General features: G+C 53.2%; 1 protein-coding gene across 1 annotated transcript in view; it reads left to right on the forward strand.

The window, feature by feature from the left end:
- The window catches only part of SSBP3 (single stranded DNA binding protein 3), a 165,394-nt gene that overhangs the window by 136,346 nt on the left and 5,051 nt on the right, over positions 1-23,997 (forward strand). Inside the window, exons 6-13 of the mRNA XM_052636505.1 lie at positions 2,413-2,472; positions 6,558-6,624; positions 6,740-6,816; positions 15,510-15,574; positions 16,236-16,284; positions 16,886-16,921; positions 17,443-17,497; positions 18,791-18,861. Coding sequence (XP_052492465.1) covers positions 2,413-2,472; positions 6,558-6,624; positions 6,740-6,816; positions 15,510-15,574; positions 16,236-16,284; positions 16,886-16,921; positions 17,443-17,497; positions 18,791-18,861 — 480 coding nt within the window. The remainder of the gene's footprint in view (positions 1-2,412; positions 2,473-6,557; positions 6,625-6,739; positions 6,817-15,509; positions 15,575-16,235; positions 16,285-16,885; positions 16,922-17,442; positions 17,498-18,790; positions 18,862-23,997) is intronic.

Below are 23,997 nucleotides of genomic sequence, written 5' to 3' on the forward strand. Positions count from 1 at the left end.
GAAGTGACTTTCACATTCTCCTTACCAGCACCAGCATCTTGTTCTGAATAGCCCAAGTTGGCGGCAAGGTGCTTCCCTGACCAGATTTTCATGCTTTTTGACTGCGACCTGCAGTAGAAAATAAATTTGACACAGTGACCCAGTACATACACACACACACATGCACATATTTATAAATAGAGATTAATGAAGAGTATTTCCTTAAAATACACAAAGCTGTCTGATATTTTCTACCCTAGTTTTTATTCTGCTCCAGGTTTTTAAAAACAGTGGTTGCAACCCACTAAATTGATTTCACCACCCACTAATGGGCTGCACCCCATGCTTTGGTCAGTTCTGTGGTTTAAGTGTGAATTCTTCTGCCCATCTCTCCTGTGGGGAGTCAAGGCCAGCATATAGCCCAGAGCTTCAGGGGTCAGCCGGGGACGAGGGTGGCTTACCACCAGCTGGAGTGGCTAGCCCCAGCATCTCCTCCCGTCACCCAGCCCCGAGCCTGCTCCCCCACACACCCTCTCAGGCCTGGGCTGCAGAGGCCAGGGTGAGCCTTGTGCCCATCAGGCTTCTCCTCCTGTCCTTGCCATCTTCTGCTTGTGTGGCTGTGGCCAAGTCTCTTTATCCCTTGATACTCATTGTCGCCACTGATAGAAACAGGAATGAGAAACCCACTTCCTGGGGCCAGTTTCAAGTGAAGGTGTGTTGATGAAGTGCTCTGAGTAGTCCCTCGGTGACGGTCTCTTCCTCTTGTCCCCCAAGTATTCAGCCTCTGGCACCACCTCACTCTTCCTGTCTGTTCCCATTCATCCATCAGAGCCCCCTCCCCTCAGTAGACTGATTGCCTCATCCTTGCCTGGCCCTGGCCCAGGAAGTGGCACGTGGGCACCCTTCAGAGTAGGTCAGTTTCTGCAAGCCCTGGGGCTTCCCTGGTGGCTCAGCGGTCAAGAATCCACCTGCAGTGCAGGAGATTCAGGTTTGATCCCTGGGTTAGGAAGATCCTCTGGAGGAGGACATGGCAACCCACTCCAGTATTCTTGCCTGGAGAATCCCCGTGGACAGAGGAGCCTGGCGGGCTACAGTCCGTGGGATTGCAAAGAGTCGGACATGACTGAGCGACTAAGCACACACACACACTGCGCGCCCTGAGCCTGTCTCAACCAACGTATTTAACATGGCAAACTCCGCTCTAACGGCAGACCATGCTGGCCTACTCCTGCGTGCTTCCACAAAGGAGCCTGATTTTATTTGTCGTGCCTGGAAATCCCCCTGAGTGTGTTTATCAGCTTCTCTCCCTCCTGCCCGCCCTTTTACACCGTTGAGCCGGCGACCCAAGCAGCAGCTCGCACCTCCCCGCCAGCCAGAGCCTGCCGCCCGCACGCCGCCCGCCCTTCGTTTTTGGTTTAATTTTTGTTCTTTTAAGCTTCTCCTGCGCTCCTCCATGTGCTGTGATCTATAACCTGCCTCTACTGTCTGGCCTCACAGGGTCCTCCGGGGTCACAGCCCTCGCCGCACGCACAGCCTCCACCTCACAATCCCAGCAGCATGATGGGACCCCACAGTCAGGTAACGCACTGTGGCCCGCCCGCCCGCCGGCCGGGGGGCGCGGGGCACCAGGAGGACAGAGCCAGCAGAGGAAAAACAAAAATCAAAACGTGCTCTCGCCACTGCCTTTGAGGATTTCCTGACCAAGGAGATTCCCCCTCCTCCCAAAATATATCTTTTCCCCCCCTAAAGATAGTCTTCACTCCTTGGACATCACACCCTGCTTGGATATGAAACCAAAAGAAAACGAGAACTGTTTCTGTGACCTTGTCAGCGGCCTCTGCGTTTTTGTTTCTTCCTCTCTCACTTTTGGTTTGGTTTTTGAGTTTGGTTAACCATTGTTTGTAACCGAAGCTGCATCCCTCGCCTTCTCCGTGTGCACTCTTCGCTGCTGAGAAAGCTTTTCTGCCCATTCCCCTGCATCGAGTTAGGGCGCCCGCTGTCCCCTCACTGTTGGCCTTGTGTATCTCCTCCCCCTTCTCCCTGCTCCCCTTCCTTGCCCCCTTTGTCGGTGTCGTGTGAGTGTGTGTGAGGGCACGTCCAGCTTTGTCTACACACTGGAAAATTGCCTGTACAAGTCCCCTTGGATTCTTCCACCTGCCCTTACCTACAGCAGAGGTCTCGCCTTCGCCCTGCACTGGTGGGACTGCTCCTCCATGTCCTGTGCCAAGCCCCAGCTGCTGCCCCGGCACCCAGAGTAGAGCTCTCAGCAGATGCACGGTGCGCCTCCGCCCAAAGGGACAAGGCCGCCGGGGGGAAGACAGTTTAAAAGATCACTAGTTGTAACAAGACTGGACTTTGTGGAGTGGCGTGCGCTTGTGTCTGTCACCGTTCCGTACTGCGGGCTGTCACTGAACTAACGCCCTGTAATTGCAGCCTTTTATGTCACCGCGATACGCAGGCGGCCCCCGGCCCCCGATCAGAATGGGAAACCAGGTACTGTACCTTCTCGTGTTCTCTCCCCTCGCTCGGCCACCCTTGACCCCAGCTGGACTTGGACTCAGAATCTGCAGGAGGGTTGGGAGGTGGAGGGACAGTTTTAACTAGCGTGGGAGGCAGCTTATAAGCAGGTCCCCGGAGAGGACTGTGTTTTCTCTTCAGCGCTCCACGCAGCCTCTCCCAGCATCGTACCTGCCTCTCCCAGTGGGCTGTGGGCAGCAGGGTGTGAGTGCAGGGTTTTTGCGCTTCTAAAGAAGGTGGTAATGCTTCAGCTCCTCCCTGCCGGCCCTTTCTTGGAAAAGGGTTTTCCTCCTTAATAAAGTTAATTGACAACGTACAGTTTTTACCCTGGAAGCTTGTGAGAAGGCTGGTAAATATAATCCTGCTATTAAGGGGAGAAATGGCCCATAGGAATGCTTCAATCAGAAGCCTGGATGCAGTGAGCAGGACATTTGTGCGTTTTTACGCAATGTCTGCCTGCTTCCCAGTTGCTTCCCAGCTCAAAACAAGAAAGGATTTATTCATGTACTTAGAACAGTGGTCTACTTGTGGGGAGGGCTTTTCAGCCTGGGGTTGTATGCCTTATGCTGCCCCATTAGGGTTGGCAGTTCTGGGTGGTCTGGAGAAACTGGTCCCCAGCTGCCTTCTGTGGTTCAGCCCATCCAAGGGCAGGCGGAGAACTGCTGAAGTGAAGATGGGTATCTTCTTTTCAGGGTAGACAGGCTTTGAAGAAACTTTAAAGAAACATCAGGGAAATTTGATTACGTGCCCCAGTATTTCTGTATACATAATTCTTAGAGTGACCTGGCAGAAGCCCATCGGGAAGTCTGACAGCAACGCCAGGACCTCCAGCCCTTGTTGCCTTTGGAGCTGGGAGGTCAGTCACCGGCTAGATTGACGTTACCTGAATGGATTCCTTTTGTTCTTAAGAAAGCCCCCTTAGTGAGATATACGAGGACTTTGGAGAGATGCTCATAACCAGGGGACTCCAGTTTTAAAGTTAAATAGCCTGCCAGTTTCCACTTATTTTTTTTCCTCCAGAAATCTTTTCTTTCCTATTTTCTCTGACATGAAGGAGAAAAACTTCGACAAGAATTAGAGGCCCAGCTTTTTGAGCAAAGAGGGAGCCCAGGATATGTCACAGATGAGGAAACAGGGTCATAGTGGGGCAGTGATTTCCTTATGTGTCCCAGTGAGCTGGGCTCATGTTGGTCTCCAGCTGCCCTGGTTCAGTTAGTTTTCATAGTTGTAAACGTGTTGCCCCTGTCTTTGTTTTTAACGGGTCATTAAGTGGACCTCCTCTGGCCTCACATGCCAGGGCCCCAGCAGCAGCTCTTCCTCCTGCCCATCCAAGGCTCTCCTTAGCCCGAACTGCGCCCTCCTGCCCCCAGGAGAGAATAGATGCTTCGTTATCATAGTTGTGGTCCTTCCTCCAGCAATTAAGGAACGCGAGAGGAAACATGTTTGTTTCTATTTATCAATTAAGTATGAGCAAGTGCCCGAGAGAGCAAATGAAGAATAAATCCATCATCTGTACCTTGCATTACAGATCAATCAGGCTAACCTCCCCACCACCCTCCATTGGAAATCTATCCAGATTTCCAGTTTCCTGTGGACTCAAGAATTTTTGTCCTCCAGGCAGGGATGTGTCCCTTTTCCAGGAATCGCCCCTGAGCATGGGGCTGCTGGTTCCACAGGAGCCTCTGTGGCACCTGAGTTAGCTCAGCCTTCCTCAGGGCAGGAGGAGGAAGAAGCAGCTCACGCTTGCGTGATCTTCTGGGTTAGGGTGATGGAAGGGCCCTTAGGGAGACCAGGAGCTAAGGATCATTGACTTTGGTCTGGGTTTGATCCCTGGGTCAGGAAGGTCCCCTGGAGAAGGAAATGGCAACTAAAACCACTCCAGTATCCTTGCCTGGGAAACCCCATGGACAAGAGGAGCCTGGCAGACCACAGTTTATGGGGTTGCAAAAACGACTGAGTGACTAACTCTTTCTACTTAAAAGTCTTGCAAGGTCATCCTCCACCTGCCTCCCTGGCTAGGGGTTTGGTGCCTTGTACAGAGAGCATTGCTGTGTTTCAAGCAAGGATAGCTGTGTGGATGGCGAACAGTGGGTTTCAGCAGGGTTTAGGAGAAGAGGGATAGAATCGGGGGTTGTCGGGCAGCCCTTGCATCACACCCCAGAGGAGCCCCTGCCCCACCCAGCCCGCTAACTTGGGCACGCAGCCGAGTGACTAGCAGATGCTGCTGGACTTCGTCCGGCCCCTGGGCGGACACTTGCTGCACCCACCCCACCGTGCTGGAGGCGAGGCACGGGCCAACTTCCAGGAACCCGTGGAACAGCCCCAGAGCGAGCATCTCTCTGCCCAGCAGGCCTGAGGGTGTGTGCACGGCAGGCACTTGCAGTCCCATGTACAATGAGCCATTCTTCTTTCTCACACCTTGGGGCTTTGGCTGCTACAGCGAAGACCCTTTTACCTTTGCCACTACACACCTTACTGCCCTGGCAGAGGAGGCCCAGCGCTCATCTCAGGGTCACTCCAGTGAGAAAAGTGACTGCGAGTCCCGTCTGGGCCTCTGGGCAGCCCTGCCCTGCTCCTGAGTCCTGATACACAGCAGGGTTAGGGGAGCCCAAGAAAGAGCTTCCGGCCTGAACTGATAGTCAGCACTGGTCTACCTGTACAGGAAGCAGTTTTCTGATCCCCATGGCCACTCCACCAGAGTTAGGTGGCGGCTTACCAAGACCTCCCGGCACCTCAGCACCCCAGGAGCCCCCACACCGGACAGCTTCAGTGGCAGGCCTTCCTGCGTCCTCTCAGAGTCCTGTAACCAGGCTTCAGAAATATCCCAAACCCCCAAGTGGGCAGACACTAGCCAGCCCAGTGGTTCAGAGCTTGGGAACTCGGTAGAGGAAGCAGAGCTGGGAGAAAGCAAGAGGTCAGAACAGCTAACACCCAGGGCCAGATAGAGAGACCATCCAAAGCCCCGGGCAGATGGAATGGCAGGTATGGAGTGCCACTTCCTAATAGCAAGTGCCCCCAGGCTGACGTGGCCCTCCCATACGCCTCCCTCTCCCCAGACACACGCGCACACACCTTATTTATTCTGAAGGTGAACTGTGAGAGGTTGTCCCTGTTTCCCACCACCTCCTTCCAAAACTGGTTGGGAATTCCCTGTTGGGCCGATAGCCCCCCACCAATCCCACAGCGCAGTTGGGGCTGGGGGACGCTGGGTAGTCCAGGGTCCCTGACACAGGTACCCCACTTTCACAAAGGCTTTCCTCCCCAACCCGAGGCCTGTAATTAGTCCTAAGGCATGGGGTTCCTCCCCACCCCCCGCATCCTCCCCAGTTCTGCTTTTCTCTTGTTTTATATTGCAGTAAAAGAACTTCAGTCTCAAAGATCTTTGACGGGGTTTTCATAGCGAGTGTGCTAAGTGTTAACTCAGGAACCCCCTGGCCCTCCTCATCTCTAGAGATCACACGAGCACCCACCACGTGCACCAGGCTTTGCGGGGGACGGGTTCTCACCCAACATCCTGCTCACCCTCTCCCAGAGGCCTCCTCCACCCCTGGGGTTGGAAGGTGGCCTTTCATGTGCTAGAAGGAGTCAGGAGTCCTGGGTGTTCTTCCTGGCCCTGCCTGCCGGGCTGTCAGACCTCGGGACCTCAGCTCCCCATCAAAATCTCAAAGGCCACCTTGTTCATCCGCTATTCCCAATTTAGTGTTTGACCTAGACTGCAGAGACTAGAGTTTGGGTGGTAGAAGGGAGGGACAGTGCTGCCGCTGAGGGGTGTGTGGCGGGCGGTGATGCCGGAGTGTCACTCGGCCCCGGCAGATATGCAGGCCCATGAGGACTGTCACAGATGGAGCCCCCATGCTCAGCTGCGCCTGCTGCAGTTTTCCATAGCTCCAGCTGGAGCTGCCTGCCCCCTGGGGGACCGCCCCGCCGTCGGGCAGCAGGAGCAGTCTCAGGGAGACCCTGAGTGGCCCTGATGGTCAGGTGGGGAGATGGGGCAGGCAGGTGCACCCCCCTGGGCCCCCACTGCGGGGAGCAGCACTCAGCTGTGTCTACATCTCTTTCAGCCTCCGGGAGGAGTTCCTGGGACGCAGCCACTGCTGCCCAATTCCATGGATCCCACCCGACAACAAGGTAGAGGGCGCAGGGTGGGCGGCTGGGTGGATGGGGGCGTTGGGAGAGGCCCCTCCTCCCCCACGGTCTGCCTCTCTTTCCTGCCACTCAGGCTCTCCCCACCTCTGTCACACAGGTCACCCCAACATGGGAGGATCAATGCAGAGAATGAACCCTCCTCGAGGAATGGGGCCCATGGGGCCCGGCCCACAGGTAACCAGCCGCCAGTCTGTCTGTCCATCTCGCTAGCCATCTGTATGCACCCGCCTTCTCTCCTCCTTCCTAGTCTGTCTGTCTTTCCACGTCTCATAGCTCGTAAGGATAAGAGGAGAGGGCGTGACTGATGCCCCGGCGGCCCTTTCTGCCCGTAGATGGGCAGCCCCCCAGCAGAGTTGAGGGGGACCCCCCTCCCATGGAGCTGGGGAGGAGGGGCACCTGGGAGCCTTCCATGGGAAGGACTTGAGGAATTTGAAAGGCAGGGGTCTGTGTGCCCAAACAGCATTGTGGGTCCCCAGAGCTTCCTCCCACCCTGGGCGGGTGGACCTGAGCTGGCTCAGTGGTCACCCAAGGCAGGATGTTACATTATTCTGTCTGCAGCTCACCGTTTGTCTGATTTTAGATGGATCACTTTGACCTTGGTGGGCCCAGAAGGCCCCGGTGTCCCCACCTGTCCAGCGCGGGCGGGAGGTGTGAGTCTGGCCATGGTTCTCAGTGGTACCCCTCTCAGCTGAGAGGAGGCCAGGGCCCCAGCGTGCAGTTCAACCCAGAGCTCTTGCCATGTTCGTATCCCAGGCTCCTGCCCAAGCTTGCTTGTGCCCAGAGGGGTTCTGTTGCCAAGAAGGACAGTTTAGAAACCTCTGGAAGAAATTATCTAGTGCCCTGTCTGTCCCTTCACACCTCAGTGGTCGCTCCTTGTGACCCAGCTGCATACCCTCCGGTCCCCGGGCCCATGGAACCATCGGCCAGGGGTCTGACAGGCCATTCCTGTTCTAGAACCTCCTCACCATTGGCTCCCACTCTTCTGAGTATTTAAGTCTGGCTCTGGGTCCTGCGGAAGCTGTGGCAGAGAATTTGCTGTGTTCTGCCCTCCTTGGGAATTCTCTGGAGTCTGCCCCTCGAAAGCCAGAGTCTGAGTAAGGAGACGGGTGTTTCAGAGAGAGAGCAGGAGGGCCTGTTCTGGGGTGTTCCTTCCCTTCTCTTCTGCCCTGCCTGGAGGCCTGCTGGTCTGTCTCCCTTCTGCTCTGGGTATTTGGATTCTCTGGGCCCCAGCACAGGTTTCTGGTTCCCTGGCAGTGGGAAACCCCACTCATGCGTGCCTGCCTCCCTTTTGTAGGAAGAGGTTTCTGCCACACCCCACAGTCCTCCACTCTGCCCAGAATTGTATTTACAGCACGCCAGCCGCTGCTTTCTTCCCGGTGATGGCTGTAACATCTGTGGTGTTGAAAGATTTTTAAGGAGGTCCTTGTCTTTCGATGGCCCCATAATCCTGAAAGGAAGCAAGCCCACACCGGTTACAGCTCCGGTTTTTTTGTTTTCTTTTCTTTCCTCAAATCCCCCAAAGCTTGTGTTTTCACCAGCTCCTTTTAAGCCACTGGAGTGGCCCCTTCCTGCCAGGAGGCCTGCTGGAGCTGACCTCCACAGGAACCCGTGGGAGGGCAGCAGGGTCTGAAAGCCCAGCCTTCTTGTCCTGAGTCAGAAACTTTCAGATTCCTCAGCCGCGCACACTAGATCCTCTTGGTGTGCAAATCAGCAGTGGCCTTGGACTTTTAGGATGTCCTTGGGGAGGTCTTGGGGATGCAAGAGGACAGTGTACTCCACCCCTTGCCCCGCTGATTCCTGGAGACTCAGCAGCTGCATCTGTAAAGTGGGACGGAGACCAGGACTGCCTTGTAGGGTTGCTGATAGGAGGAGGCACGAGTTCTTGGTGTGAGGTTTGGCACGTGTAGCCTCTTAGGAAGTAGCTTGGGTTTTCCAACTAGGGGGCTTAAAACCAGTGTTGAGGACTCAGTCTGCTTGGACTGGGTGATCGCTTTGTGTTTCTTCTATATTTTTTCTGGCCAAGGCCATTAACACTTGTTAAGCCTGTAATAATATTGAGGTTCCAGAAGCTGGGAATGGATGTTACCAGACGGCCCGAGACCAGAGTGTTCCGGAAGTCTAGGACTTCCTCCTGACTCAGCAGGAGTCTCGGTGTGTCTGTGTCCCTGACCAGGAGTCAGGCACAGTCCTGTGACATGTTTAAAGAGGTGGGGCTCCTGCAGCCTGGGGTCTTGCTGAAAGGGGCCCTCCTGGCCTCACCTGGCAGGATACAGGGGTGGAACTCTTATGGGCTCAGAGACTGGTGCCCAGAGGGATAGGAGAAGCAAGCTCAGGGCTGAGGCCAGCTGGCCGTCCTCACCCCACCAACCTCAGGGTCTCTGAAAACATCTCTCCTGTTTCCCCCCCCGACCCCCGTTTTATGGAGGTATAACTGACATCCAGCACTGTATAAGTTCAAGGTGTGTAGCATAGTGACTTGACGTGTATCACAGAATGATCACCACGATAAGTTGAGTGAGCATCCATCATCTCAAATAGATACAGAGTTAAGGAGATTGAAAAAAATTTTTTTTCTTGTGATGAGAACTTTTAAGATTTACTCTCTTAACAACACTTGTGTATAACATACAGCAGTGTTAGTTACATTTTTGATGTTGTACATTACATGCCTAGTACTTATTTGTTTATCTTGGGAGTTTGTGCCTGTTGACTTTCTTCATCCAGTTCTCCCTCCTCGCAGCCTGCCGCCCTCTGGTAACCACAAGTCTGATCTCTCTTTCTGTGAGTTCATTTTTGAAGTGTAATTGACCTACAACACTATGTTAGTTCCTTGACACAACTTAGTGATTCAGTGTTTCTGCACATTTCAAAACTGATCACAGTAGGCGTAGTTCCTGTGATGTGTCCCCACGCAAAGATATTACATAGCTCTGGGCTGTGTTCCTCACACTGGACATAGCATTCCCATGACTCAGCTTATTTTGCACCTGGATGTTTCCACCTCTTAGTCTCCTTCACCCCCACTCTCCTCCCCTCTGGCAACCACCTGTTTGTTCTCTGTGACTATAACTGTTTTCTGCTTTGTGATTTTTATTCATTTGTTTTGGTTTTTAGAGTCCACATATGAGTGAAACCATAAGTGTTTTTCTTTATCAGACTTACGTCACTTAGCATATTGCAGTCGGTGTCCATCCATATTGTCACAGATGGCAAGGTTTCATCCTTTTTGTTTCTGAGGGATAATTCTGTGTGTGTGTGTACCACATCTTTATCTGTTCATTCTTTGTTGGATACTTATGTTGCTTCCATATCTTGGTTATTGTTTTTAGAAAAGTGCTGCAGTGAACATAGGGGTGCATATATCTTTCTTTTTTCATCTGTGTTTATTTTTGGCTGAGCTGGGTCTTCGTTGCTGTGCAGGCTTTCTCTAGTTGTGGCGAGTGGGGGCTCCTCTCTAGCTGTAGTGCTTGGGCGTCTCATTGCGGTGACTTCTCTTGTTGTGGAGCGCAGGTTCTCGGGGGTGCAGGCTTCAGGAGCTGCAGCCAGTCCTTGTGCCTCACTGGCTCTGGAGCTCAGGTGCACAGGCTTGGTTGCTCTGCAGCACGTGGGATCTTCCCAGACCAGGGATCAAACCTATGTCCCCTGCATTGACAGGTGGATTCTGAACTGTTGGACCACAAGGGAAGTCCATGTGTATCTTTTCTAGTTAGTGTTTTTGTTTCCTTCTTTTCCCATATCAGGCTTCCCTGATAGCTCCATTGGTAAAGAATCCACCTGCAATGCAGGAGACCCCGGTTCAATTCCTGGGTTGGGAAGATCTCCTGGAGAAAGGATAGGCTGCCCACTACAGTATTCTTGCGCTTCCCTTGTGGCTTAGCTGGTAAAGGATCTGCCTACAATGTGGGAGACCTGGGTTTGATCCTTGGGTTGGGAAGATCCCCTGGAGAAGGGAAATGCTACCTACTCCAGTATTCTGGCCTGGAGAATTCCATGGACTGTGTAGTCCATGGGGTTGCAAAGAGTTGGACACGACTGAGCGACTTTCACTTTTGCTTTTCCCATATCTCTCGTGCCCCACTGGGTAGGGTGCAGTATTAAATCCGAGAGCCAAACCTCCCTCAGAGCAACCCAGATGTCATCCCTGACCCCTCACTGGGGGCAGAAAGGCCTGGCCTTGAGTGAGCCTGGACCTGGGCAAGATTGGGGTATAAAGTGGATTGCAGGTTCTGGGGTCAGCCAAGGAGTGGGTATCATGAAGCCTGGAAGTTTTGGACCCCCAGGATGCAGTTGGGCAGAGGACAAGACCCATCTCCCAAGTCCTCTCTCTCACTGTCCCCTGAGGGTGCTCCAGGGGAGTAGACAGGAGAGGGATGAGCTCAGAGCCTAGTGTTGGAAAACATGGTCCCGGCTGCGGCTCAGGCTCTTGGGGCCTCTGGTCCCTCGTCTGCAGAATGGGCGGCCGGGTGAGGACCTCATGGGACTCATCATGGGGCTGTGAGACACGGACCACAGCGCAAGGCTCCATGAGGTGCCCCACGGATCTCATTGCTTCCCTGGAACCTGGGTTCAGAGAGGGAGCCCTGTCTTGCCGTGCCTGGGCTAAGAAAGGCGACCAAGCCCCTTTAGGCAGTCTTTAGTAAGCCCCACTGCATACACTTGCTGAGACTGGACACAAAGCTGGGAAACCTTCAGCCTGTTGTTCCAAGTGGGGGATAAGATTGCGAATAGTGGAACTGCTCTAGAACTTTCTGAACAAAGAATAGGTGCAGTGTGGGCGTAGGGCTACAAAACCATACAGAGTAACATGGTACTTTTTGAGGTTGTGTTGCATTTTAGCCTAAATGTTACAAAGGAACCAGGAAACTAGGCGTCCGCCTGCCCTTTGCCCTCAGTGTCTTGGGCAGATTTTACTCTGGTTTCCTGAAACAGCCAGTGCCGAAAAGGAGGCAGTGTTTCCACTTAATTGTATTTTCTCTTCAAAGATTTATTCCTATGCCTGTGTCTGGCGAGAACTTCTGGCTGAATTTTTCAAAAGTGAATCCTGTTAGGATGACGCGGAAACTGCCAGAGCTCTGCAGGCTCCTGCGGCAATGATGTGTGGCACCCAGACCCCACGGGGCCACTTTCAACGCTTCTGGTATTCCTGGTGAGGTGGGGTCAGCACAGCCTGGAATCAGATTGCCATCCTGGCATTTGAGAACATTCAGATAACCTCTGATAACCTACCGTCTAGAGACAGACCTTTTCCACCGGGAGAAGCTGCATCTCCCCTCTGATCCAGGACAGTCCAAAGTCAGTGCCTCTGAGCAGAGACCCCAGAAGGAGACAGAAGGATTGTAAACCAGGCTAGAGCACCCTCAGCTGGTGAAGAGAGAGTGGAGTCCCTTGAGGCCCTTTCTGGGGTGGCCCCGTGGAGGCCTCCCAGTGGGGCTGGCCAGGCTCTGCGTAACTAGAGAGGGTGGAGGGCAGGTCCAAACGCCCAGGAAATGGCCTGACAGCCTGGAGTTCACCTTGACAGGCCCGTCCTAGAGACTGTTCTCTCAGGCACCGGGCAGCACCAAGAAGAGCCTCTGTGTCGAGGGGTGCAGAAAGCAGAAGTAGCGCCTGCTGCTGTGAGTGCTTATAGCATGGCTGTGCACCCTGCCTAGAGCACGGAACTCAGACCAAAAGGCCGGGGCCTGACCCTTTATAGAGTTCCTGACAGTGGGCCCAACCCCTCTGCCCAGGGTCTGGGGTAACCTGGTTGGAACAAGAAGCCGGGTGGGAAGATAGGCGGGCAGACAGACACATACCCGTGGATGTGGCCATCCCCATGGCTGCACCCCAGACTCCTCCAGGTCTCCGGCTGCCTCATCCCTGCAGAGCGGTGCTGAAGGCAGAGGAGGAGGAGTGTCCAGCGGCAGCCACACCTCCGAACCCAGTGCTAAGGGCAGGCGGGCTCTGGGAGAAGAGAGATTATTTCTACTGAGTCTGAAGCTATGCTTCTAAGCCCGCCCATCCTCTGTGAAAAGGCTGAAGTCTCTGATTTGGAAACTTTCCTCCAAAACCTGCCTTTCAGCCCTGACTTACTGTATGGCCTTGGGTGGCGAGTCTTTAGCTTCCCTGGGCCTCTAGCTTGTCACTGTGAAGTGGGACATGTGAGTGGCCCTCGGGATCTAGGCCTCTATAGGAAGTAGGAGCTGGCAGCCTGCTCCCTCCTGGGCAGTGGTCGGGCTGGTTGCTGCGGGCTCGGCTGAGCACGGCAGCTAGTGCATCCAGAGCCTCCCCTTAGGGGCTGTGTGTCCAGACGGCTTCCAGGAGCGAGCATCCACTTACCCTCTCCTCACCCCACTCTGCTGCTGCAGTGTGGGCTCCTGCCGGCCCCCGGGCCAGCCTTCTGCTCTCACCCCTCCATGCAGCCACTCTCCTGGGCACGAGCGGGAGCAGGACGCAGCTGCACCCTGGAGGAGGTCTCTGTCTGGGAGGCCTTTCGGATTGGCCGGGCTGGACACAGTGGAAGAGTGGGCTACCCAGGGAGGCCATGAGCTTCCTGCTGTGAAACAGCGGGAGCCAGGCTGCGTTGTCGACAGGGGCTTCAGTGATTGTACATGGGCTAAGAAAGGGCCCTGAAAGACCTGATGCTCAGGGCAGCATTCAGGGCTCTGGTGTTTTCTCTGCCAACGTCCCACATCAGCACACATCTCTGAGGGCTGACTGAGCTCTTCAGAGCCATCATTTCATTTGATCTTCTCATGACCCTGTAAGGCTGGGCTCTTTGTCCCCATTTTATGGACGAGGCAGCACAGCAGAGGGATTGCACACTGAAGCCATGGTGATCGCTGCACAAGAGGCCGTCACTCTGCTTCTGTGCCCGAGTGTCATAATCTTTAAAGCAGGGATAGTAATGAGATGGTTGTGAGTCAAATGTAGGTGAAACAAAGCCCGTAGCACAGCCTGGCTTGGAGGAAGCCTTATTGTTATTTGGGTGCTTTGCCAAGAGTTAGGCTGAGCCAGGACAAGCACTCCCATGTCCTGTCCTCAGATCTGAGGCTCTGCTCACCACCCGTTGCATCATCTGTAGGGATGGGCTGGCCCTGCCATCCGCAGATCCTGCTGTGGTGTGCTCCAGGGCAGGCACATGTTTTCTGGCCCCAGGACTCAGCTCTGAGCAGGTGCAGGGGATGCCGGGCCCTATACGTGCCAGCTGCCTAAGAAGCCCTCCCCTGCTCCCGCACCCAAGCACTCTGGGCCTTGCTCCGTGCCAGCCAGCCTGGTGCTGCTGCTGTCATTGTGCACACCCTGTCTGGACACTCAGAAGCCCCTCTCTGACCAGGCCAAGGAGGTGGCCCCAAGATGGTCCCTGGCTGAAGAACCCGCCACCAGCCTGAAGGCGGCTCTGTTTGTCAGCTCTGGCTCTTGAGCCCCCTGTTGTATCCCCCTCCTTCACAGATGTGTGATGTAGAGAGCAGACCCTGAGACCCTAGATCCAGGATTAAACCCCAGTGGAGGCATTAGCTGGCTGTGACCTTGAGCAAATCTTTTTCTCTCCAGACCCTCAGTCTTCTCTTCTATAAAATGGGAATAATACAAGCCTCACGGTGTTGTTACAAGGTCCAAATCAGAGGTTGTATGTTACATGCTCAGTTAAAAAAAAAAAAAAAAACAGCTAATGCTGGCTGTTCCTTTGCCATCAAAATTCCACCCAGCCAGATACTTTCAGATTCTACTATAAAGGTGGAGCTCAGGCTGCAGTCAGCCTCATTGTACTTTCTATTCCTTCACTTCTTCATTCCTTCATTGATGATTCAGTGCCCATTCTGCGCCAGCTGATGGGTGGAGTGATGAGGGATAGGACGATCATTAAGATAGGGTTCCCACCTTCCAAAGGGGCTCACAGTCCAGTGGGAGAGCTGCGCACGTGACCACGATCATAAGCCAGTGTGCTGTAGGCTGTGCAGGGGGGCGAGGTTACAAGGCACTGTGGGAGTGACTAGGATGGAGCAGTTAATCCCACGGGATGAGCAGGGAGGGCCTCACAGAGGAGGTGCTGTTTGAGCTGGGTATTGGAGGATGTGTAGTAACCTGCCAGGTAGAGAAGGGAAGCAAGATATTTATTCCTGCAAAGAAAACAGCTCTGGAAGAGGGGGGTTGGGGAGAGTGGAGTCAGGAGATGAGCCAGGTGACAGGCCTGAGTGCCTGGTCCAGACTCGCTTTGACCCATCCCACTGCCGTGATGGGTTGTGCTGAGGTGAGTTGGGACCAAGTTCTGTGCAGATTCTGTTCTTAAATGGAACAGTGATTCCCTTGAGCAGAGAGACCGTTTTCTTCTTGCTCTTCCAGTCCTGTGCCTGTTGAGGGCCCCACATGCTGACAGTTGAATCATGCGACTGCATCAGGGGCAACCAAGACCTGGGGCAGGCTGGGGTCTGTCCACACCAAGGCTTGGGAACAGCCCCTGGACAGGCCTTTCAGAGGCGAGCCTCCCCTCCACATGCAGCCCCTGGTCTGCTGGCAGTTTGTTCTCCCCGAGTGTCTAAGGTGGTTGGTGGTCACCAGCCGGTCCTCTTGCTGAGTCTGTTCCCCTTTCCTGCCTGAGACCTGCGGGCAGGTGCCGACCAGCATCATGACGACCGTATGCTCTCAGGAGACCCACCCTGCAGCCCCTGAAGATGCGCCTAAAGCTGTGGCTTTCTGCCTGTGCTGATTGCCATTGTGACCCTCTCAGCTGGTTCCCACCCCTCTTTTTTTTCTTTTTTTAAATGAGTGTATTACTTTTTCATCAGACCCTGTTCACAGACTAACCCTCTCCCTTCTGTTCTGTCTGTTTTTCCCTCTCCTCTCTCCGGCGCCCCTTCTTCTCATAGACTGACCCTTGGTTATCGTTGCAGAATTACGGCAGCGGCATGAGACCACCACCCAATTCCCTCGGCCCCGCCATGCCCGGGATTAACATGTAAGGCCACAGCCCTGCTGGCAGCCCAGAGCCCGTGGGTGTCCCTACCCCCGTCCCCACTGAGAGGCTCATGATCGCAGGAATCACTGACACCTCTCTGGACCTCAGTCTCCTCATCAGTAGAGTGAGGATGTTGAGCGCACTGGTGACAAGACCTCATAGACCCCATATAGGGCTTGTCTGTGCCAGGCACAGGTCTGAGCTTGCTTCATGGATTAACTCACCTCATCTTCATAATAACCCTGTGAAGTGCTTAGCATGCTCTGTTGTCAGATGGGATAACTAAGGCACAGAGAGGTGAAGTAACTCGCCCAGGCTCCCACAGCTGCAAGTGGCAGGCTCAAGTTTGGAGCCCTGTACCCCTCGTTGAGTGCTTCAGTGGTGTAGCACTTGTGTGGTAGTAGATCCCTGTGAATATCTGTGTCCTTCTTAGGAAAATGCACTTGCAGAGGAAATGCTGTTCTTCACAAATTTTGCATATAATGTATAGGGGTCTGTAGGTTTCTGCCCATGGAAGCACATGTTTTTACCCCAGTCCTAGGACTGTATGAAGGACTTCCTGTTGGTGATTTTGGCCCTCTTGTTCTGCCCCTGCTGGCACTACCATGTTGGCATTTATAGCATCTTTTTCATTGTTTTCATCTCTCTCTCCTTCTCTCAGGGGCCCGGGAGCTGGCAGACCCTGGCCCAATCCTAACAGTGCTAACTCAGTGAGTACCCAGGTTGGGGGTGGGGGGTTCTGTTTGCTAGGGGTGGGTGAGGTTCCAGGGTGCAGGGTGGTTCCTGTCCCCAGGTTGGAGGTGTCACGGGGAGTGGGATGCAGCAGAATTCCACCTGATGCTTCCAAGAAGAAGCCTGTCTGTAGGGGGAGATTTGGGAGTACCCATCGGGCTCTGCAGGAGCTGGGGTGTGAGCTGGAAGCCGGGCTCAGTCCTGTCCATGCAGGCACCCCTGCTGGCCTCCTCTTGCTTGGCAGGGCCGGCCTGCAGCACTCAGAGGAGGGAGTTGGGAGGGGGCTCGGCGCAGACAGTCCAGGGCAGGAAGCCAGGGGGTGGGGCTAAGCTCTTGCTTTCCTGTCCTTGAACTAGAGGGTCTCCTGTGCCCAAGGTTCCCCGCCAAGGCTCTGGGACCAGTTCAGTAGAGGAACAGGACTCTGCTCACATCCTTGGCCCTCCTAGAGACACCAGGTGGCTCAGTGTGTTTCCCATCGAGAGTGGGGTTGTGTCCCCAAGAGGATTTGGTAGGCAGAGCACACATTGCCTGTTGGAGGAGGTGTCTCTGACCCGTGGTTCACCCCTTTCTTGTTTCTAGATTCCATACTCCTCCTCATCACCCGGTACCTACGTGGTGAGTGTGTGCAGGTTCGGGGCATTGCATGTCTAGTCCTGTGTAACTGCGTGTGCAAGAGTATCAGGGTCAGGGGGTCCCTTGCCTCTTTGTTTTCAAGACATGTTATGAGCACAGATTCCAAACTGTGCTAGAATCTAATGTCAATATGCAGATGTTTGTACCTTCTGGTGTCCCAGAAGTCCCCACACAAGACCCAGAGTTGGGACCTCCATCCAGGGGACTGACCAGGAGGCCAGTCAGCTTCCACCACAGGCCTGTGGTTTCACTGGGCTCCATGTGTGTGAGCACACAGGCATGCCCGCAGCTGCCTCCTGGTTTAAAGAAGAGAAGGAGGGAGTCCGGTTCCCCCAGGCCTTAAACACCTGAGTTCTGTGTGGACACTGGCAGCTGAGTGAGAGCTAAATGTGGGGCTGGGCCCCGGGTGAGCATGGACTGCTGATGTGGCTGGAGCTCGTGGCCTCTCCCGCCATGTGTCATCACCGTGGGTTTCCGACATCAGTTTTTAATCTTGTCTCCAGGGACCCCCTGGTGGTGGCGGCCCCCCAGGAACACCCATCATGCCTAGTCCTGCAGGTAAGAAGGCTGGGGGACGGGTGCCACTGGAGAAGAAGGAAGTCTTGGAGGGGCCTGGTACAGAGCCAGGGTTGGCTGGCCACTCTTCCTGAGCAGTGCGCCCCCCACCTGGCATCTTGGCATCAGGGATTTAGTGGGCAGGAGACCCTGATGCCGCCAGCCCACCCTGTGGCTTCAGCTGGGGCACTCCTCACTCCAGTTGAAGGACAGGGCAGAGCAAGGAGATCCAAGAACGAGGTGTCTCGCTACTCTTGACTTCCCCTGGTCAGAGAGAACCCTGTCCTGATTGTCACTTCTCTAGATGACTGGAAAGGGGCTTTGGGGCTCTGGCCTCCTGGGCCCAGAACTCTGCAGAGTGAGGCCTCCTGAGTGTCCAGAGCTTGGTTTCCGGTCCTCTGTATCAGAGATCCCTTTTTCCCCTTTTCTTCAATAGAAGAGGGCACGTGTACTCACACACATACAGCATCACAATTGTGTTTCTTTCCCAGCTAAGAATAGCGTACCACCAACTAGAAGGAATTCAGCATGCCATCTTTACCCACCCCCAAAATAAAAAGTGAGAGGTAGTTGGATTTCTGCCCGAGAAGTACGGTGCCTGCTCCTGATATAAATACGTTAGCTGATTTCCTCGGGAGGCTTTTCTGGCTAATTGGGGAGACAGAGGGGTCCCTCCCACCCCCTCCTCTGCTCCCCATGGCAGGAAGGCTGCTCGGCAGCAGGGTGGGGCTGGTGGCGGCCGTGAGGCTCCCCCTCCGGCTCCCTCTTTCTGCTGCTGCATTTTTATGAGCTGCATGACCTACATTCAGACTGGGTCACATTAACCCACTCCATATGTTACTGTGTCTCCAGCCCCATCTCTGCCTCTCCCTCCTGCCCCATCAGCTTGGCAGGGTGGCCCCTCGGTCATCTGTGGTGCTGTTCTTCCCCAGTGTGATTAAAACTGCCAGCCAAGGGTCGGGGAGGGCACAGGTGGTGGTCGGGCTGTGCCTGCGTGATCCCAGGCAGCATCTGGGGAGCGTGTTTGGTTTGGGGCGGAGATGATTTTGCTGTGTCCACACTGCTGTCCAGAACCCCGGAATCCTTCCTTTCAGGGTTGAGTGGCTTTCACAGTTGAATTTTCTGTGATTAAAAACTTTGTGAATCTTCATTAAATACAAATTAGCCAGAAAATGCTGGTACTTAGAGGAAATTTTAGGTGATAAAATACAAAAGAATGAGTTCAAGTGCCATGAGTTTGTTTTAATTAAGCAATGAATTAATCACCCCGACTTGCGGGTTTCCACTGTTCTACAGATTCAACAAATTCCAGTGACAACATCTACACAATGATTAATCCGGTGCCGCCTGGAGGCAGCCGGTCCAACGTAAGTCTGCTTTCTAATAATTTACATATCAGATACCATAACAAATCATAATTAACTTCATCAGCTGAGGGGAAAGCAAGTTTAATTGATTTCAGCCATTTGTCACCAAAGATGAATAAAATAAACCATCAGAAAAGTGATTAACTCTTGGGCAGCTTGGTTCCCATTTTATAGCTGGCAGGGGGTGGCAGAGAAGGGGGTGGAGTGATTCCCACCCCTGTGGTCAGAGCAGGGTGCCCAGCTTCACTGTGGGGACCCCTGCTGGTGCCCAGCCTCACCATGCGGACCGCCCCGGCGCCCAGCCTCACTTTGGGGACCCCCACTGGCCTGAACGGGGTGTTGGTGAGGAAGGAAGAGCACCAAGGCTGCGGGGGGCTGGGGGTGGTGGTGGTCTGGGCCAGTCCCTGCTCAGCTGACTGGCTGTACCCCTGGGTGGTGATAGCTCACCCTCTCTGGGCTGTTTACTTGGCTGTGGAGCTTGCGGCAAGGCTTCCAGGTACCTGCCTGCCCTGTGCCTCTGGGAGCCCTCTGACTCCCACGTCCTGTAACCTCTCTGCCTCTCCTCGCGCCCTTCCCTCATCTGGAAACCACTCCCTCCCTTCTCGGCCCCTCAGTGCTCCCGCCCTGCTGGCTCAGTGCTCCCGCCCTGCTGCCTCAGTGCTCCCGCCCTGCTGCCTCAGTGCTCCCGCCCTGCTGCCTCAGTGCTCCCGCCCTGCTGCCTCAGTGCTCCCGCCCTGCTGGCTCAGTGTTCCCGCCCTGCTGGCTCAGTGCTCCCGCCCTGCTGGTCTGTAGCTCGGAAACCTCACACAGAAACCACAGACACCTTTCCCAGCCCCTGCTCACCGGCCCCTCTTGTGCTCCCATACTGGACCGTGCAGCTGTGGCCTGTCTGCCTCTCCGGGCTGGGAGCTCCCTAAGGACAGGGCTGGTCTGGCAGCTCTTCGTGGCCAGGCAGGAAAGGTGAATCCCGCTGGGCTTGCCCTGGGGGAGCTCAGGGTGTGGAAAGGAGGCTGTCGCGTGACCGCCTCAGTAGTTCGAGGACAGCGGAGCCAGAGCATGGGCTTGAGGCTCCAAGGTTGGCTCTGGCCTTTAGGATGCTCCGTCTGGTTCTGCTGGTTCCATTCCCGGTGTAACTCCAGAATCACCCCATGTGCTCACAGCCCTGATTGTGGGCTGCTCAGTGCTGGGCACAGCGTGTGTTGCAGCCTCTGGGTGGGGGTTGTAGGCCTGCCACGACAAACCTTACCCAGATCCCATGACTGAGAACTGTGGGAACCATGGTCCTCACCTGCCACTCCCACCACCTTCTCTCCCTGTCTCTCCAGGGCAGCCAGTACCTCCCATACCCCTGCCTCTCCCTAGGGTGGCCAACCATTTGGGTTTTAGCACCAAAAGCCCTGTGTCCCAAGAGATGACTTCCCAGGACACAAAAGTCTTTTGAAGTTTTAGCAATGGATATAGAAGGCTGGGGAAAATGTACACGACCCATTTAGCTGCCCCAAAGACCGGACTGAGCACAAGAAAATGGCATAGACTCCCCTCTTCCCGTGGTCGCTGTTGCCGTATTTTCCCAACCGCAGATGCCAGCGGTCGTGGTCTGTGGCTCTGAATGATGGATCATCCATGTTGCATCACTCCGAGGGGTACCACTCAACCGCACAGCATCCAGGCCCTGGCAGAATCCACCTTTGACTCTGCCTGCAGTGTGACTGTTAGGCTTTGTGTCAAGATAGTGCAGATGTCATTTTTCACACTGTGAGTATTGTGGTCATGTTTTCTAAGAGCTCAAATAATGAAAATGAGAACGATGAGACCACTGGCCCCAGCGTGACCCTGACATGTCCAAACAAGAGAGGCCTGAATGAATTTTAATGACAGGTGTGAGGACATATAGACCTGCATCAGGGAGGCAAATAGCCAAGATGGAACATACTGGCAAGGATGTAAAAGAGAGGTGCGGGTGGAGGAGGGGTGGGAGAGTGCATGGCCATCTGGGACGTGACATGCACATCCCTCTAAGTCAGTCACAAGCTTTGTATGTCATCCAAAGAAACACCAGTCCTCAGTGTAGAAAGGTGGCTGCCACCCTTGGCGGGGCGACGGCCCTGAAATGATCACCGTCACCGTGTTGGTCCCTTGATGCCTCCATGAACTGAGAAGATTACATTTCCTGATTCAGAGGCTGCAACTAAGTCCTACGGGTGAAATGAAGGGGAATTCTGGTGACAAGTGTGTTGGTGCTCCGTGGTGTGTGGCTGATTCTGTCTCATCATCCTGATAGTCGGGGAGCTTTCTTCCTCAGATCAAGTGGTTCATCAGGCCATCTCCACAAAACCGTGTCCCTGGCTTTTAGGCACTTTGACTTGAAAACTGGAGCTTCACCTTGTCATCTTGGTTTCTACGAAGAAGATGTTAATGACGTGTGGAAGAGAAATAAACTGTTACTGTTCTCTTGTCCAAATACAAGCCACACTTTGCTCGTTTATCTGCATATTTGGCAGACAGTGCAGTTAATTTGGCAAGTTTCATTTAGTCCATGAACTTCTTACCTGCTGATTTCCCCACCCACCTTGTCCCTAACAGTGCTGCCAAGGGGGCTGATTTGCTCGCCTGTGATAATCCAGCTTTCATAATGAAAGGTTTCAGTCACTTGTCGATTTGCTCAAAACATGCAGAAACAGATTTTTGAGTTTATAAAAAAGAAAGGAGAAGGCCTCGGACACCTGCCCACAGATGACTGGCATTGTTGCTGGCTGTAGAGAAGATGTGAAAATGTCAGCCTGCTCTGATGCTCTTCTCTTGGAAACACTGTGAGATGAGAATGTGGAAAGGAATTATAATAAAGTAGAAACATAGCTGCTGCTTCTCCAAAACTGTTTCATGATCTTCGCGAGGCCACCAGGAGCCTAGGTGAGGCTGAGTGGCCTGCGCTTGAGCTGTTCAGAGTTGTAGAGGGGCTGTGACAAAGCCTTATACAGCCAGAGTAATGGCTCCCCTTTAGGACGTGAGACTGCTTGAGAACTCATAAAGTGTTATAGGCAAGGGCAGCCAAGTTAGCTAAGACTGTCTCAACATTTTTATTAAAACTGACTTACTTAGAATCCAGCTTATATCTCACAAGTTACAATTACCTTTGTGCTTTAAAAACCATTTTCCCTGAGAAAGAGAGGTTTAATCGATGATGACATCCAGTGTGCTCGGAATGTTTAGAAATGATGGACGTCGTAGGCAGGCACAGCCCATCTGATGAGCTCCTAGGTGAAAAGGGCCTGGCAAATGGCCGACCTTCCAAAACCCACCTAGATACAAAGCGGATGGACATCTTCGGGGAACTGGAGGCAGATTCCTACAGATCCAAAACCTGTGTGCTTAAGTAAAATCCTAAGCGCTGCATGTGCGGGTGTTCTTGTGGAGCGGCGTGTTTGTTGTTGGTGCATTGGACTGACACCAGTGCTTGATGAGAGCAGGGTGGCAAGTCAGCGCATCTTCTGTTTGACTCTCTTCAGTTTTGCCCTACGTGAAAGAAAGGTGTCCAAAGCCTGCAGGCAATTCAAAGAACCATTAGTGGAAAAGCAAGCACCATTTGCCTTGTTGGGCGCCTGAAAGCGAGACGATTCCCTAGCAGCTTTCTTGAAGCCCCCTGGGGAAAAATCTGCCGCAGCTCTTGCTCTTGCCACATCTTCTCAACATTTAAATATCCAGTTTAAAGAGTTAAAATAATTTACTGTGTCGAAGACAAATATTATAAAAGTGTTGTATTTTCCCCGTACATGTCATTGGTTCAACTAGTCACCCTACTGTTTGCCACTGTTCACTAGTTCAGCTGTTCTTTAATAGAATTTAACAGAAAAGTAACAATACAGAGTAAACAACTGGATATCCACATGCAGATGGATGAAGCTGGACCACTTCCTTATACACAAACACAAAAATTAACTGAGTAGACCCTAGGCCTAAATGTCAGAGCTAAAACTACCAAACAATTAGAAGAAAATGTAGGACTAAATCTTTGTGACCTGGGTTAGCAAAGCCTTCTTAGCTACACTAAAAGCACAAGTGGCAAAAAGTAGCTCCACTGGGCTTCATTAAAATTTAAAATTCATGCTTCAGAGGACACTGTCAGGAAAGTAAAAAGACAGCCCACAGAAAATATTTGCAAGTCATATGTCTGATAAGGATCTTGAATTGTAAACATGTAAAGAATTCTTAGAACCCAATCATAAAAAACAAACCCAACTTTAAAATGGGCCAGGGATCTCAATAGACATTTCTCCAGACTTGTACAGAGAACCAATAAGCACATGAAAAGATGATCAGTGTCATTAGTTAATGAGGGAATGCAAAAGAAAACTTCAGTGGGTTATCGCTTCACACCCACTAGGATGGCTAGAATCACAAAAACAAATAATGAGCGGTGGTGTTGAGGATGGGAGGGACTCTGAACCCTCACATGCTGCTCATGGGAACATAAACTGGTACAGGTGCTGTGGAAGAGTCTGGCGGTTCTTTGATAGGTTAAGCAGTTACTGTGACCCTGCAATTCCACTCATTGGCATCTACCCCAGAGAAATGAAAACGTGTCCACACAACTGTACACAGATGTTCACAGGAGCATTAGTCGTCATAGCCCCAAAGTGGAGACAGCCTCAGTGTCTGTTGACTGATGAAGATGTAGTACATACATAAAATGGAATGTTGTTTGGACATAAGAAGTGAAGTACAAGATGCACGCTTACAACATGGATAAACCTTGGAAACATTTCACCAAGTGAAAGAAGCCAGCCACAGAGGTCATATACAACATGAAATAACTAGAATTGCTAGATCTATGGAGAAGGCAGTGGCACCCCACTGCAGTACTCTTGCCTGGAGACTCCTGTGGATGGAGGAGCCTGGTGTGCTGCTGTCCATGGGGTCGCACAGAGTCAGACACAGCTGAAGCGACTTGGCATGCATGCATGCTTTGGAGAAGGAAATGGCAACCCACTCCAATATTCTTGCCTGGAGAATCCCAGTGACAGAGGAGCCTGGTGGGCTGCCGTGTGTGGGGTCGCACAGAGTCGGACACGGCTGAAGCGACTTAGCAGCAGCAGCAGCAGCTAAATCTGTGACACAAAGAATAAATTAATGGTTGTG

This window comes from Budorcas taxicolor, chromosome 3 (genome assembly GCF_023091745.1).
Source record: "Budorcas taxicolor isolate Tak-1 chromosome 3, Takin1.1, whole genome shotgun sequence".
NCBI lineage: Eukaryota > Metazoa > Chordata > Mammalia > Artiodactyla > Bovidae > Budorcas > Budorcas taxicolor.